Source organism: Hippocampus bargibanti, linkage group LG09 (assembly GCF_051943395.1).
Source record: "Hippocampus bargibanti isolate YZ-2025 linkage group LG09, ASM5194339v1, whole genome shotgun sequence".
Lineage (NCBI taxonomy): Eukaryota > Metazoa > Chordata > Actinopteri > Syngnathiformes > Syngnathidae > Hippocampus > Hippocampus bargibanti.
Genome location: NC_142742.1, coordinates 14,255,442 through 14,269,019, shown reverse-complemented (window position 1 = coordinate 14,269,019; position 13,578 = coordinate 14,255,442). Strand labels below are relative to the sequence as shown.

At 39.9% G+C, this 13,578-nt stretch overlaps 1 protein-coding gene across 1 annotated transcript in view; it reads left to right on the top strand.

Annotated features, from left to right (window-relative positions):
* The window catches only part of LOC148893742 (uncharacterized), a 35,251-nt gene that overhangs the window by 14,718 nt on the left and 6,955 nt on the right, over positions 1 to 13,578 (top strand). The window contains 3 exon segments of the mRNA XM_089003563.1: positions 12,936 to 13,076; positions 13,169 to 13,209; positions 13,300 to 13,435. Coding sequence (XP_088859689.1) covers positions 12,936 to 13,076; positions 13,169 to 13,209; positions 13,300 to 13,435 — 318 coding nt within the window.

Sequence of the window (13,578 nt, the reverse complement as noted above, 5' to 3'; positions counted from 1 at the left end):
AACAAGTTGTGTCCATATTTTGTAAAATGGCTTCAAATGACTTCTACTGAGCGTATTTTACAGAGATTCCACCGCATATAGCTATATTTTACGTTTTAAGACTCGCGCTGAATATTCCGGAAGTCTTGATTTTGAGTTGGTGACGAGTCCGCACCCTACGTCACTGAAGGAACGCCTCTCAGCGAGAAAGGATATACCTTGCATCACCTCAATGCATTTAGCAATACTTTGTTTGGTCTGAAAACTTCGTGTTGATCCGTGTTGATGGCGAAATTAGAAGGCAAACACATAAATAACGCAATGGTGAATCCTTGTGTGGCACCGAGCTTCTATTTGATATTCACTGACAAAAATTGTAAGGAATTAATCAGCCCGTTTCCACGGAGCTTTCCACTGAGCTTTGTCGCCCTCTTCTGCCTCTTTTCGGTGCTACATTTACCCACCCAGATGACACACATTGCTGGTGCTACATTTCCCCCCATCAAAATAACACTGAATAAATTATTTAATAGATTGCAAACATGTATGCTTTCCTCTTCAGAAGTATTTGAATCATATTCATAACTGGATGAGTAACAAGAAAGCATATTCTCCGAATCTGAAGCCATTGTTTTGATTCTCGAGCAAGGCGAGACGTCTTGCCGTGACACCACGAACATGGGGACGGGACCTTCTGAAACTGGCACTTCCAGTTTCAAATTGAAGTACTTTTTAGACACTTTAAGTCATTTTTATTGGTGTTTTGCATTTGACTAAAAATATCATACTGCATGTTTTGGGTATTTTAGATGCTATAAAACGTTTTTCTGATGTCAGTTAGGACACAAAAAAGTGACGTCGGCTGTCCTTTTGATGTTACAAGTACAATTGCCAGGTGTTTTTGCAACCTAGTTCATCACACAGAATGCAAATTGGACAGGTTCCCCTTTTATTCTTTGAAAAGATTTGGGGATGAATGATGTCACCAATTTCCTCAAATCTTTCAGGAATGGATGGGGTCAATCACAGTTCACCTATACCTCTACAACTTCAACCTGCTCCTATAAATGATGTGTAAATGTTATTTTGTGCTTTCATTATTCACTAGTATTAGTATTATATCTACTACTTTAACATTGAGAGAGGTGCTGCCTTGTTTGGACATCCTGGTTTAATGCCACATAGGGAAGATCTCATCTAAGTTTCAGTCATAATTATACCTTTTACCAATGGTGAGTCAACCCGAGGCCTTCAATAGTGGTACGTCTGAATCAATTCACAGCTGCGAGTGTGGTGTTATTTAATACACGTCCATTAGAGGATGCCGTTAGCCAGGAAATAACTTAAATACGTACTGTCATTGAAATGTTCAAATTTTTACTGTGAATGTGTGGATTCATGATAACCTCATAAAATTGCAATATTATTTGCTATTTCTGCTAGCTTCGGAGCTGTCTACCCTTTCTTAATGATTTCCATCTATTCTTGATAAGGTTGTCTTGAAAAAGGCTTTAACAGTTTATCTGCAACCTTCAGCCATTATGGGTTGACAAAACAAACCGCTATTAAATTGACACAGCAATATACCTTCTTGGGCAGCTCGCTACCGATACAGTGTGCTAGCTCTGACCAGTATGATCTTATCACTAGCGGCTAGTGATACGATGATTGGCTAGGGACTAGCCAATCGTGTGACTAGCCGATCATAGTTTCCAGCGCCTTCCAGCAGGCCTTGGGTTGCCAACTTGATTGGTTAAAGCAACAGTTTAATCAAAATTGGTTTTTATGCTCCATGGCCTGCAGAACTGGTTGTGAAGGCGTCCAGGTAGATTTCTGTCACTGGTAACAAATGATGGCTGAAATGTGATTGGTTAAATGCTTAAATCCGAATATATATAAGCAAAGGAAGCTAAAAGACAATTTGAATTTATTTATAAAAATACATGGACAAGATATAATTAATTAAAACCAGATTCTTTTCTTACAGACAGTGTATTGTAGGTGTTCAAATACCTGACATAAAATATAATTAACATCAGTCTGTGAATCAGATATTTTGTCAGACAGCAAAAAATGCCCACCACTGCATTATAGATACGATCATACAAATGTAGCATTTATTTAGGTATATTTATGTCAAACTAATGCCTCCATGAATTGCCATGCTTTCGAGAGCATTAGGGGTTGCAAGGTTTTGTGACCTTTGATCTTGATGATGAATCCAAAGTTGTCTGACCCTTCACCTTTTTTTTGAATGTTTTTTTTTTTTTCTGTAAACAAGGTCGGTGGAATTTGAACAGCACAGTGGTTGGGCTGATAACCTCTGACATTTCGGATCTTTTAGTCTCATTGGCATTGTCTTCCTGACGAACTAACTCATGTATGCATTTCAACTTCAGTGAAGTTAAAATGAATCAGATTCTTTTGTGCAAAGTAGCAGTTTCATGAATAATTAGAAGAGGCAATCACGTTAATTATATAATTGTACACGCACATGTGTTGCAGCTGTGTGCGACGAAGTGTGCTGTCGACTGTTTGGAAAGTGGATTATGCACACCAGTGCATGATCAAGTTTGCAGTGACTATTTTTATAAACTTTGTTTCCCGCCATTTTATGTATTTATATTATGCTTGATGTTCGTTATCAATGACGGGCAACGAGCAGTTTCCTTCCAGTAATTGTATGACACATACGCGTGCATGAACCCGTCAAAAACAGTCAAGCGCTTCTCTTAAAGGTGTGTCAGAGGCAGGGAAGTTTACTGATTACGGGGGCATATCAAAATGTTCACCAAATATGCCATTTGGCCCCTGGCACATTTCAGATGAGGTAAGCGGATGATGGTATCGGGGTCACGGCCTCCTCTTCAGATATAAATCTGCAGGTTAGGAGTTTTCTCCAAAGGCCCCTTTTTAGATTCCGCACATGCTTGACCTTTATGAAGTCGTTTGTTGGAAGGAGGAGGATATAAGGAGCCTTGGTGTGACAGTGTGGATAGCAACAGATGTCCAGGATATACAAAGGTGTGACACCATCGCTACTGTTACAAGTACAGGTTTTTCAGCTCCAGTGTCGGGTTTGTGTAAAATAGCAGTTTTAGTTGTCATGGCGGATAAGGAAGTGAAACCATGCCTTTCTCTGAGGAAGTGAAAGAAGGAGCCACATAGTGGTACAAAAGGCAGTTGTCACCTTTTCTCGTGAGGTTATGATGTAATCTCTCCAATTGGTTTGCCTTTAGCCTCCAAGCACTAAATGTTTGCTTCATCTCAGTATGGTAATCAATTCTTCTTGAGTGAAAAATGTGCTGGGGTGCCATCATTTGCATGGACAAAACAGTAGAAAAATGACATTTTTACCCGATTCAAAATTAAACTTCAGCACTGAAACAACAATACAGATTTTTAGTAACTGCAGCCTGTGCCAACAATAAAGATTTTTTTTTCCTGGACACATTCCACGTTATTTGTTGCCAGGCATAATTTATGTCACATAATCCTTTGTTTACCAAATTCCCAATGAAGACCGATACACTGATACAAATGAAAGTTGATGGAAATGATCATTTCCAATGTCAAGCTTCCTCCATCATAAATAAACCTTTATAATTACTCTCACTGTTGTTTGTCAGTCTTGTCATTGTTATCCGTAACAATGACATAACAAGAAAAGAGCCAAACTGGTTTTACTCAATGTCTTCCCTTCATTATGGAAAGTGACCAAAAACATTTTTAGAATGCATTCGCTTCAGGGAGGCATTCTCTGAGTCGACGGGCTGAAAAAAGTTGGTTTGCAACGTGAATGTGTGTTGTGATCATACTAATGCTAATGTAATGAGAAGTTCTTTACCTTTACTGCCGGATGGTGAGTGGTACTTATGTATGACGATGGGCTTTTGCAGGTGTCCATGGAGATTTTATTTGTATTTTATTGTATATTTTACACAAAAATCTAACATAATAACATTTACTGCCAGACGTGCAAAAATGTGTCCACTCCAGTGCCAGGGTTTTTTTCATTTTCATTCAAAGGCCAGGACCCACGGAATCTTGGTTTTAGGACTACATGAACCTTCTATGCAGCGTAAGAAACCTTAGACCACAGGTGTCAAAGTCAAGGCCCGCGGGCCAAATCCAGCCCGCCACATCATTTTTTTCGGCCCGCGAAAGCAAATCAAACTTGTTAAATTCCATGATGATTGCTAAAATCTGAACCAAAATTTCATATTTTTAGATGTCAACCACAATAAAAGTCTTTATTTTTGACTTCAGATTTGAAAATGAGTTATTCATTAATTTGCTGTGTGCTCTATATGTAATATTTGAAGGGATTTAAACATTCTAATGGGTTCCCCAAATACATAACGGCCCTCGAGAGGAAACCATAACTACAATGTGGCCCGCGGCAAAAAAAGACTTTGACACCCCTGCCTTAGACTGTCTTCTTTCATCAGAAAAAAATAGTTAATTCCTAAGTTACAGTGTATGGGTCTGGAGTAACATGAAGTGCAATTGTGGGGGTGTACAAATGGCAAATGGTGCCCCCTCGTGGAAGGGAAAAAAACATTGCCAGAGGTCTGACCAGTGCTTTATCGCCACCCCCCTCCCCCTGCAAGAAAAACAAAACCAGAGACGCAAATGTTTTGAGTTGGGCCCCCCTGCCTCCTGACCCCACACTTCACAATCAACTCGGGACCAGTATCCCACTAGTGGTCAATCATGATCGACATATTGAACACCCCTGTGCAACTGTGTGACTATTGTGGAGAAAGAAAAATGTTGCAATGTAGTGAGTACACCCACAGACTGATAAGTGTTTCTTTTGTGAGTCATGGAGGGTAAATGCAGGGTTTGAATGAGTGCTTTAGAAGTACAAGACAAAAGATTTAAGAGTTGGATTCCACAGTATGGACGATAACTTGGCACTCTCATACAGAAGGTTTCGGTAAAACAAAGGTGCTGGTTGTTTCCTCTCCGGGCACACAGTGTTCTGTCAAGGTCAGGAGCCCACAACGATAAACTCACACTCCTCTGATATTGCGATGACTCAGTCTTCCTTAAACATGTCTCTCAACTCACTCCATTACAGCGTGGCACAGAACATCGAATCCTATTTTATTGCCTGTAATACAGTAAGAGTCTGTAAACGTACACTTAAACTTACATAACAGACACAGGTGGTTTACATTCTCCTGCATGAACTTTAATGGAACCCGGGTCCTTGGTGGTGCCTCTCAGGGTTTGATTATATGATAAAGATAGCCATCAGCTTACAAAACATATAGTAGAAAATAGAAATAATCCGGAGTCGAAAAGAGTCAACACCAGGTTTGGTCAATGGCACGCACATGCTTCTATGAAATATGCTGTCATATAGTCCATGAAAAGCAACTGCCACCTTTTCCAATCGAAATGAACACAAATTCACAATGAGATAAAGTTCGAATGCTGAAAACAAACAGGAACAGGAGGGTAATTCTTGCCTAAGCCTAGCTTGTTTTGAATGGCGTTTTGTGCCCAGGGTCCTTTTCTACAATTATGTTTCTTAAATTGTTTAGTTTAAATCATTGTTGTTTAAATGGCTTAAGCAACCACACAATTCTCGCAGCCTCAGAAAATTAAATGCTCAAAGCTTAGATTCCGCAAAACGGTGTGTGTATGTATATTAAACGTTCACTCTAGGTATACTTTGAAATATCGAGGGAAATTAAAAATTAAAAATGCTAAACTTCCTTTTGAGTTTGTTCATGTACTGACACAATCATTGTATCATTTACGTTCTTCGGGTACTATGGGCCGCCCTCAACTCATTCACTGCCAGACATGTGCAAAAATGTGTCCACTCCAGTGCCAGGGTTTTTGTCATTGTCACTCAAATTCCAGGACCCACAGAATATCGAGTTTTAGGATTACATACACATTCAATGCAGCATTACAAACCTTAGAATCTGATCTTTCATCAGAAAAAAACAGTTAATTCCTCGGTTATATGGGTCTGGAGTAAAATGACGTGCAAGTGGGGGCGGCTGTACAAATGTCAAATGCTGCCCCCTCATGCAAGGGAAAAAACATTGCCAGAGTTCTCACCAGCGCTTTATTGGCACCCCCTCGCAAGAAAAATCTGAACCCGAACAAATTCTGGAATGGCTCTCTACATCACATTTTCAATTCCCGAATAAATTCGGGGATGGCAATGAGGGAGTTAAACATGCCTGAGATTGAGTGGCATTCATCATCCGGTCTCTTGGGGCATTGTTTACAAAGTCATGGTCATCAGAATAAGATGTGGCCAAAGAACATGCATGTCGACATCATTCTGTGACTTTTCCAGTCTCTTGGAACCTGCCGATGACCCTGTGACATTCAGTCCTGTTTAAAGCATCACAACGGCAAAGTACCATTGTTAGGTGTCATATCGGTCTCATGATGTCAAAATGTGAACAGCGTGATGAAGACGTCTTTTCAAACAACATCTCTAATTGACCCAGGCCATTTATTGATCGCTTCAACAGGTCAGACACCCATTGTGAATTTTGCCATTAAGACCCTCATGCGAGAACGGCAACTTGTTGCAAAAAGTACTGAAATATTTAACAGTTGAACATGTATATTCAAAAACTTAGAGAAGGTCACACAAGTTCACCGTGAACACATTTTAAGCCGTCCTGACATTTAATTTGAAAGTCAAAGATCCCTAACTTTTGGTGAGTAGTGTAAATTAAAACCTCAAGATTTTTCTTTTGCCCCCCCTCTGTACCAAGTCTACAGACGGTGTCCCCGAAGTTTGAAGTTAAATTGGAATAATCTGCTCGGACAAAGGTGCAAAGGGATGTTAAATGGGCCAAAATTGAACTTTCAAAAATTCATAGCTCACTTTTTGTTAAATTTTGATTATATAATACAATTTAATACAATATATATTGATTTATTGATTAATATAGTGCTTTGACAACAGCTGAAGCTGCAACAAAGCACCTAACATGGACAGGTATCATATACAGGAAATAAAGTAGTCACAAAGTTAGTAGAAAGCACCAGGAAATGCACCCCATCGCCTTTCAAATTGCTGCTGTGAACTGCACATTTCCCCATTGTGGGATGGATAAAGGTTTTCTGATTCTGATTCTGAATCATGCTGAGTCAAATGCCAAAGAGTACAAGTGAGTTTTGAGATGGGTTTTAAAGACGGGAAGCAAGGGGGCTTGCCAGATATTCAGGGGCAAGTCATTCCAAAGATTGGAACCAGCAACGGAAAAGGCTACATCCCCTCTGAGCCTCCAATTAGTTTGAGGCATCTAATAATGTCTGGTCAGCAGACCTGAGGCATCGGGAAGGTGTGTAGAGCTCGGAGAGGTAAGAAGGAGGCCATTTAAAGATTTGAAGACAAATAATGAAATTTAAGTAATGTATGTAATGTAATGAAATGTATAAGGAGCCAGTGAAGGGATGCCAGAGTAAGAGTTATGTGCTCCCTCTTAAGAGTACCAGTCAAGAGGCAAGCAGCAGCATGCTGGACCATTCTGGAGATGCTTCATTTTGGCTGTAATGGACTTTTTTTTTGTACATTTTGGGGTGTTACACGTGCCTGCCAATTTTTGTAGGTGTATGTCAAACGCTCTGGGATTTTTTTCCATTCTAAATGACGCTGTTGAGCAATTATGTTTCTTGACCAAAGTCCAAAATATAAACTTTTTTCATTAGTGATGATGAGTGTGTAAATTATTTAGATCCAAAAATGTTATTTTATATGACAAAAAAAAATAACACAAAAACATACTAATACAAATAATACATTTTCCCTAAACAATCAGTGCCTTGTTGCTTGGGCTCTAACAAAATACATCATACTCACCGCAGATGCTGATTATTAAATGTATTTACATGAGGCACTCGCTACTGGCGTGTTTTGCTTGTCATGCTGCCGATGTAAGGCAAATTTGAAATTTGCCTCGTGAAAAAAACAGTCACATTTGTACCAAGTACTAATATGATTTCGGTTACATGACCCAACAGTGCTGGTCTAATTCTGAAGGCACCGGTCAGTTTAGATTAACATGGCAACACATACAGTCTGAAGTACGATATGGTAGGACTAAAAGAAAATAGGTTGCATTGGTGTAGAGCTGCAACATAAAATTAGGACTCATTTCTAATATTTCAGTAATCGTGGTTATTTTTGGAAAATCTTTTGAGGCATACTGTAACTTTTATATTGGATCTTGATGGACTGGTACCACTGTTCTGTAAGAAAATCTTTTCATCCTTAATGTATGCAGTGGCCCATTCATGTATCTCACTGTGGTTTGTATTGGGGTGCTTGTCTCTGGTTCATAAAAATACTGAACATCCAGGCTCTGTCATAACTGAAAGGGGAAGGTTAAGCAGAGTATTTGCACTATATGGAATACGGGCGTGGAGCAATGTTTGACGGAGAATCGTGCCACTTTTTCAAAGAGCTCAAAATATTACTGTTGTTATCATATATATGCATTCTGTATACAGTACGCCACTAATATTCATCCTTTTCGAACACTTCTTATGGTGAACACCGTATTCCACTTACAGTGTGATATAATGCGTCCCCTTGTGAAGCTGCAACAAATGCACGGTAATCTCCAACTGTCAACAGCAGGTTGAACAAGTTATTAATGTGTCACTGTAACTATTTTGTAGTTATAATTCTCTTTGTAATGTTTTTGGATTGGATTGGATTGGATTTGCCTTTATTAGTCTCACAGTGGAGAAATTTACATTTCACAGCAGCAAAGTGATGAAAGGAATGAAAGTAGAAAAACAAAATACATGAGCTGCTGGAAAGGCAGCCACTCTCGTGGCGCCGTCTTGAAGTCAAAAGAACAAAAAAAACTAAATACAGTAAAGTCTCGTTATATCGATATTCAAGGGAGTCCGAAAAAATATCGATATAACCGGGACTATCGATATATCCGACCCTGTTTGCATGTAATTTTCTCAGTGCGTGCATAGAAATAGTATCGATATAACCGGGACTATCGATATATCCGATATCGATATAACGAGACTTTACTGTAACAAATAATATGACAGCATAGAGACAATATGACAAAACAAAGACACAGAGAGACATTCATTCTTCAGGACTCGCTGTACCCTCTTTGTGATGACATGAAGCAGTTCTAGATGAAAGAGGAGAGGATCAAAACGTCTTTCCACCAGTGGATCAGGAACATCATGGTGGAATGTGCACGTCGACTACAAGCTAAATGTTGAAAGCAAACACGCAGCTGTAGCATCCATTGACGAAAAGAGATTGTCTCAGATCTCCTGTTCCACATAAATCTGCTTCAATTCCAAGCCGCAACAGTTCCACATACGCATCGGCGCTCTGCGCTGACGCTCCTTTCTTCTTACCGCGGGTTCCTCAAGCCATGCATCCATCCAGCCGCAGACTGTCCAACAGCACTGACCTTTCCGCTAAACAAAGCGGGGCTGTGAAGATGCTGCCCATTACAGGCGCAAAAAAAAGCACAATGGCCCCTTTGGTGTCCAGCGATGGCAGTCGAATGGCTCCGACATTCCTCCCATTCAAAAACAGTACTGGCATATTCATGCTGCCGAAAAGGCGCAACCGCTCAGCACAGTCTCCTCCTTGATGAATGTCGTGGTCAAAAATGCTGAAAAACAATCCGTATCCGTTCCACACGACGCACAACAACACAAAGTGACAAAAGAAAACACAAAACAAGACAAAAACAACCAAAAAAAGCAATGCTCATGAGAGCACTTGCTGAGGCTGCCTACTCGGGCGCCATATTGGACTTTTTATTTTATAGATTAGTTTTAAGCAGAGATCAGTTTGACCACTTGAAGGACAATTATACATTGAAGTAATTATTCGAAAAAGGCTATGAGTCTTCATATTCAGCAAACCATCAGGTAAATAAAATTGCCCTTGTCATGTATGAATAACAGTTGTCACCTGACCCTTATTAAATGACCATATTGTTGTGACCAAGGAGATGGTTATCGCATGCACTCCAAATGCTCAAGAAAAGGTACCAAAAAATGAAAACATACACATCAGCAACTTTATTAGCTACACTTTTAAAATCAAAAATTTCCTTGATTCTGCCTTTATTTTAAACAAAAGACGTTGTTTTGATTAACTGAAGGTATTCTTTGAACAGTGGTTAATATTGCAGTGCAGTACTATTGAAGGAAAGTATAATGTAGTTTATACCTCACTCAATCAATCAAAGCTGTCAACATTATGGCCCAACTAATAAACTCAAGGCTCGGGGGCCAGATCTGGCCCACCTCATAAAATGATGTGGCCCGCGAGAGCAAATTAAAGTTGGCAACTTTCATGCTGCTAGCAACAATATCGACCAAGATTTCAAATTCTTGTTGGTAATAAATAAAAGTGATACTGTCAGCATATTTTTATCACCAGATCTCACACTAGAGTAATTTAAGTGAATAAATCGTTATCCTGTACTTCTTTCTAACGTTTAACTCATAAAGGAAAATGGTAACTAAAATGTGACCCGTGACCAAAATGAGTTTCACACCCTTGGTATGGACTGTCCCTAATGTTGTTAGCAATAAATTTATTTCCATATTTCTGAAAGCTGTTTTTCTTTTTCCAAATATAAAGAGAATTAATATTTACAGTATGACTTCGAAATGTAATCGTATTTCCATCAGCAGATTTTCTGTCACACAATGTTTTTCCCTTTTTGGGGATGAGCTCTGTAACATGAACAGACTGGTTACGCAAGATTCGCGTCCAGTGGATTTAGCAAGTTTATTCAAATCCAAGATGTAAACATCAGCCCGGATTTGACACATAATCACTGCCAGCCTGTTAATACTGTCAATCCACCACAGAAAGATGGGGCTTTTAAGAGGTCAGTGATTAATATGCACACATATATGTGAGTGTAGTCAAGTGATAGTTGACAAAGTTCCTGATTAACTGCCAGTCGCACCCCACTCATGCCTCTCCTGTCAAGCATGTTCAGTGATGGTAACGTGACACTGTCTTGTGCCCATATCAAGTCACTCTATACTATCTATACTCAGTCCATACTATGGGTGCCACTACAGCAAGCCAGTGTGGTTCATTTCTTTGTCTTTCTGTGTCACACATAACGTTTTATTGTGCCCTTCCGCAAACTTTTTTTCTGAGATACTAAGAGCAACCTTTTGCATGTATTCAGATGTCAAATATTCTGTCTAGCCGCAAATGTACACATTGCATGTGAGATGTAAATAGCAAATAACATTGAGTCACATCCTCTAAATGTCACGTCAAACTAGTTTTTATGACTAATTTAAGTCACAAATGAATAGTTTCCTATTTTCTTCGAGCTCGTCCCGTTTACAATTTTACGACCAAACAAAGTTGTGTCAAGACTACAAGAACACATTTCACATGTGTGACCATGTGCGGTGGAGCTCCAGGGCTCTTTTGAAACATGTTTTTAATCCTGTTTCTCGGGATTCATTGACTCAGTCTACATGCTCCCCCTTGTGGATAAATTATATACCTCCTTATAAAGAGGGGGATTGAGAAATGTAAGGTTTTACAGTGAATACGTGGGGAAACCCTGCAAAATTGTGCTTGTTTGTCAAATCCCTGACAAGTCTTTCTTTTTTGTTTACTTTTACAACCACAGTTTGATCCCTGCTGACCAATCAGGCTGTTTGCAGATGGGCAGAAAGAGGGATGGCAGGAATTAGGCTGCACAGGATTAGTGCTTGAGCTCCGATTGTCCATTGGCTGTTGAGACATTGTCCACTTTGAATGGAATGGACAAAAACAACTTTTCAAATACAACACGGGTCATAATTTCGTCCCAATCGGGCAGTATTTTGATTGCGTGTGGATTCTTGCCTAGTTTTGTTCAGGACAATTTTTCAATATTTTTTGACGGCCTATAAAAGAAGTCATGGTGGTGCTTTTGACGAATGACTTAAGCTCGAGTTTCTACTGTTTTCCCACGGGCAAGAGGAAAGGTAAGTAAAGGCAGCAGATCGATGATTATCCATTCAATCAAGCAGATTGGTTTCTGAACATAATTAGACCAGGTCCACTTCATGATAACAAGTTCACTGTGGATTGCACATCCCTCTGTAACATAATGTGGGAAACGATTTACTGCAGTAGTAACATTCTTGATCGGAAATTACAAATTGGTGTTACCAAACAGTGCTGACAATGAAGAGCGAAGCATGTGGCAGCAAAGGATAATTCCCCCACTGGCTCTGTGGCAAATCGAGTACAGTAGGTGGCTAAATGTAGAGCAGCTGTCAGCATTGCATAAAGGCGTCTGAGCATGTCCCACCAGAGTTGCATCACATGGCCCACATATTGAAGTGACTGTATGGTTAACAAGGTCATATTTTTGGGTAGCTCAGATATTAGGTAAAGAAAATAAGGGAAATGTACAGCGGCATGGAAATCAGTGATGATCTAAGTGTGAGAATGCGAGACATTCATTGGCCCGACGAAGTGGTTCTTCAGGTTTCTGTCTTGTTTGAAGTTCGCATGTGACTGAAAGTCATTTGTAACTCAAATCAGATTGTCTTTTTCTGGACTGAATCGACGGTCATGTGACCTAATTGCTGTTGTACCTGAATTACTTCAGAAAAAAAGGACTATTTCATGACACATGGACAGTGTTTTACTTTTTCACTATCTAATCAGATTAGTTCCAAAAGAATGTATGAATCTCATCATTAATTGCAGGAAATTCTATTTTCTATTATTATTATGATTTGAGAGTCCTTCTTTGCGCTAACGTCAAAGGCAAAATGTAATCCTGGAATCCTGAGTGAAACCAAGGTTTTAATCTCATTGATTTTCTGTCTGTTGTTTGCTTTGGCAAACGTACATACGGGCAGCTAATCTGCTGTTTGAGTAAGAATGTGCTTTTCTAATCACCTCGCCTTGCTTTCTTGTTCTCTTTTTCAAGCTGCGCTAAATCTGCACGATGACAAGACCCCGCCTCCTCCGCTGCTCCAGGAGAACGTGTTCATTGAGGCCAACAGGCCCAAGTACCTTGAAGACCTTCACAGTGAGGCCTTGGAAGGCTTGAAAATGATGCAACAGGAAGGTAAAATGTTGTCGAAGTCCCGTCGACAAACGTCTGTGGTTCCAAAGGATGACGTTGCAAAAGGGCAAATATGAATGTGGCTCTTTTTGCAGATAATGCTGGACTGGAGTTCAAAGATGATGAAAGCACAATTGTAAGTCATTCTGCAAACTAATTTTCTCTCTTTCTTAGCTAATTTTAATTTCCGAAAATGAACTGTTATCATTTTATATACCCCTGTCAGTCGACAATGACGGCCCAGACAGATGGGGAGGGTGGAGGTTTTACGACTGACAGCACCATTCCTGACGCATCGTCTGTTGCCTCGATGAAATCCTCGGTATCCACGAGATCCTCCCGCTCTGGTCTCACCAGGCAAGGTAACTGCAAAATAAGCCGCAACTTTCAATACCTACCAATCACTGACCATTTTATCGCAATGAGTGAAGGATGTTAGTGGAGAAGGGGGAAGTTGGGCATATTGCTAAATGTTTGTACTGTATTTTCGGCCCGTAGAAGGCGC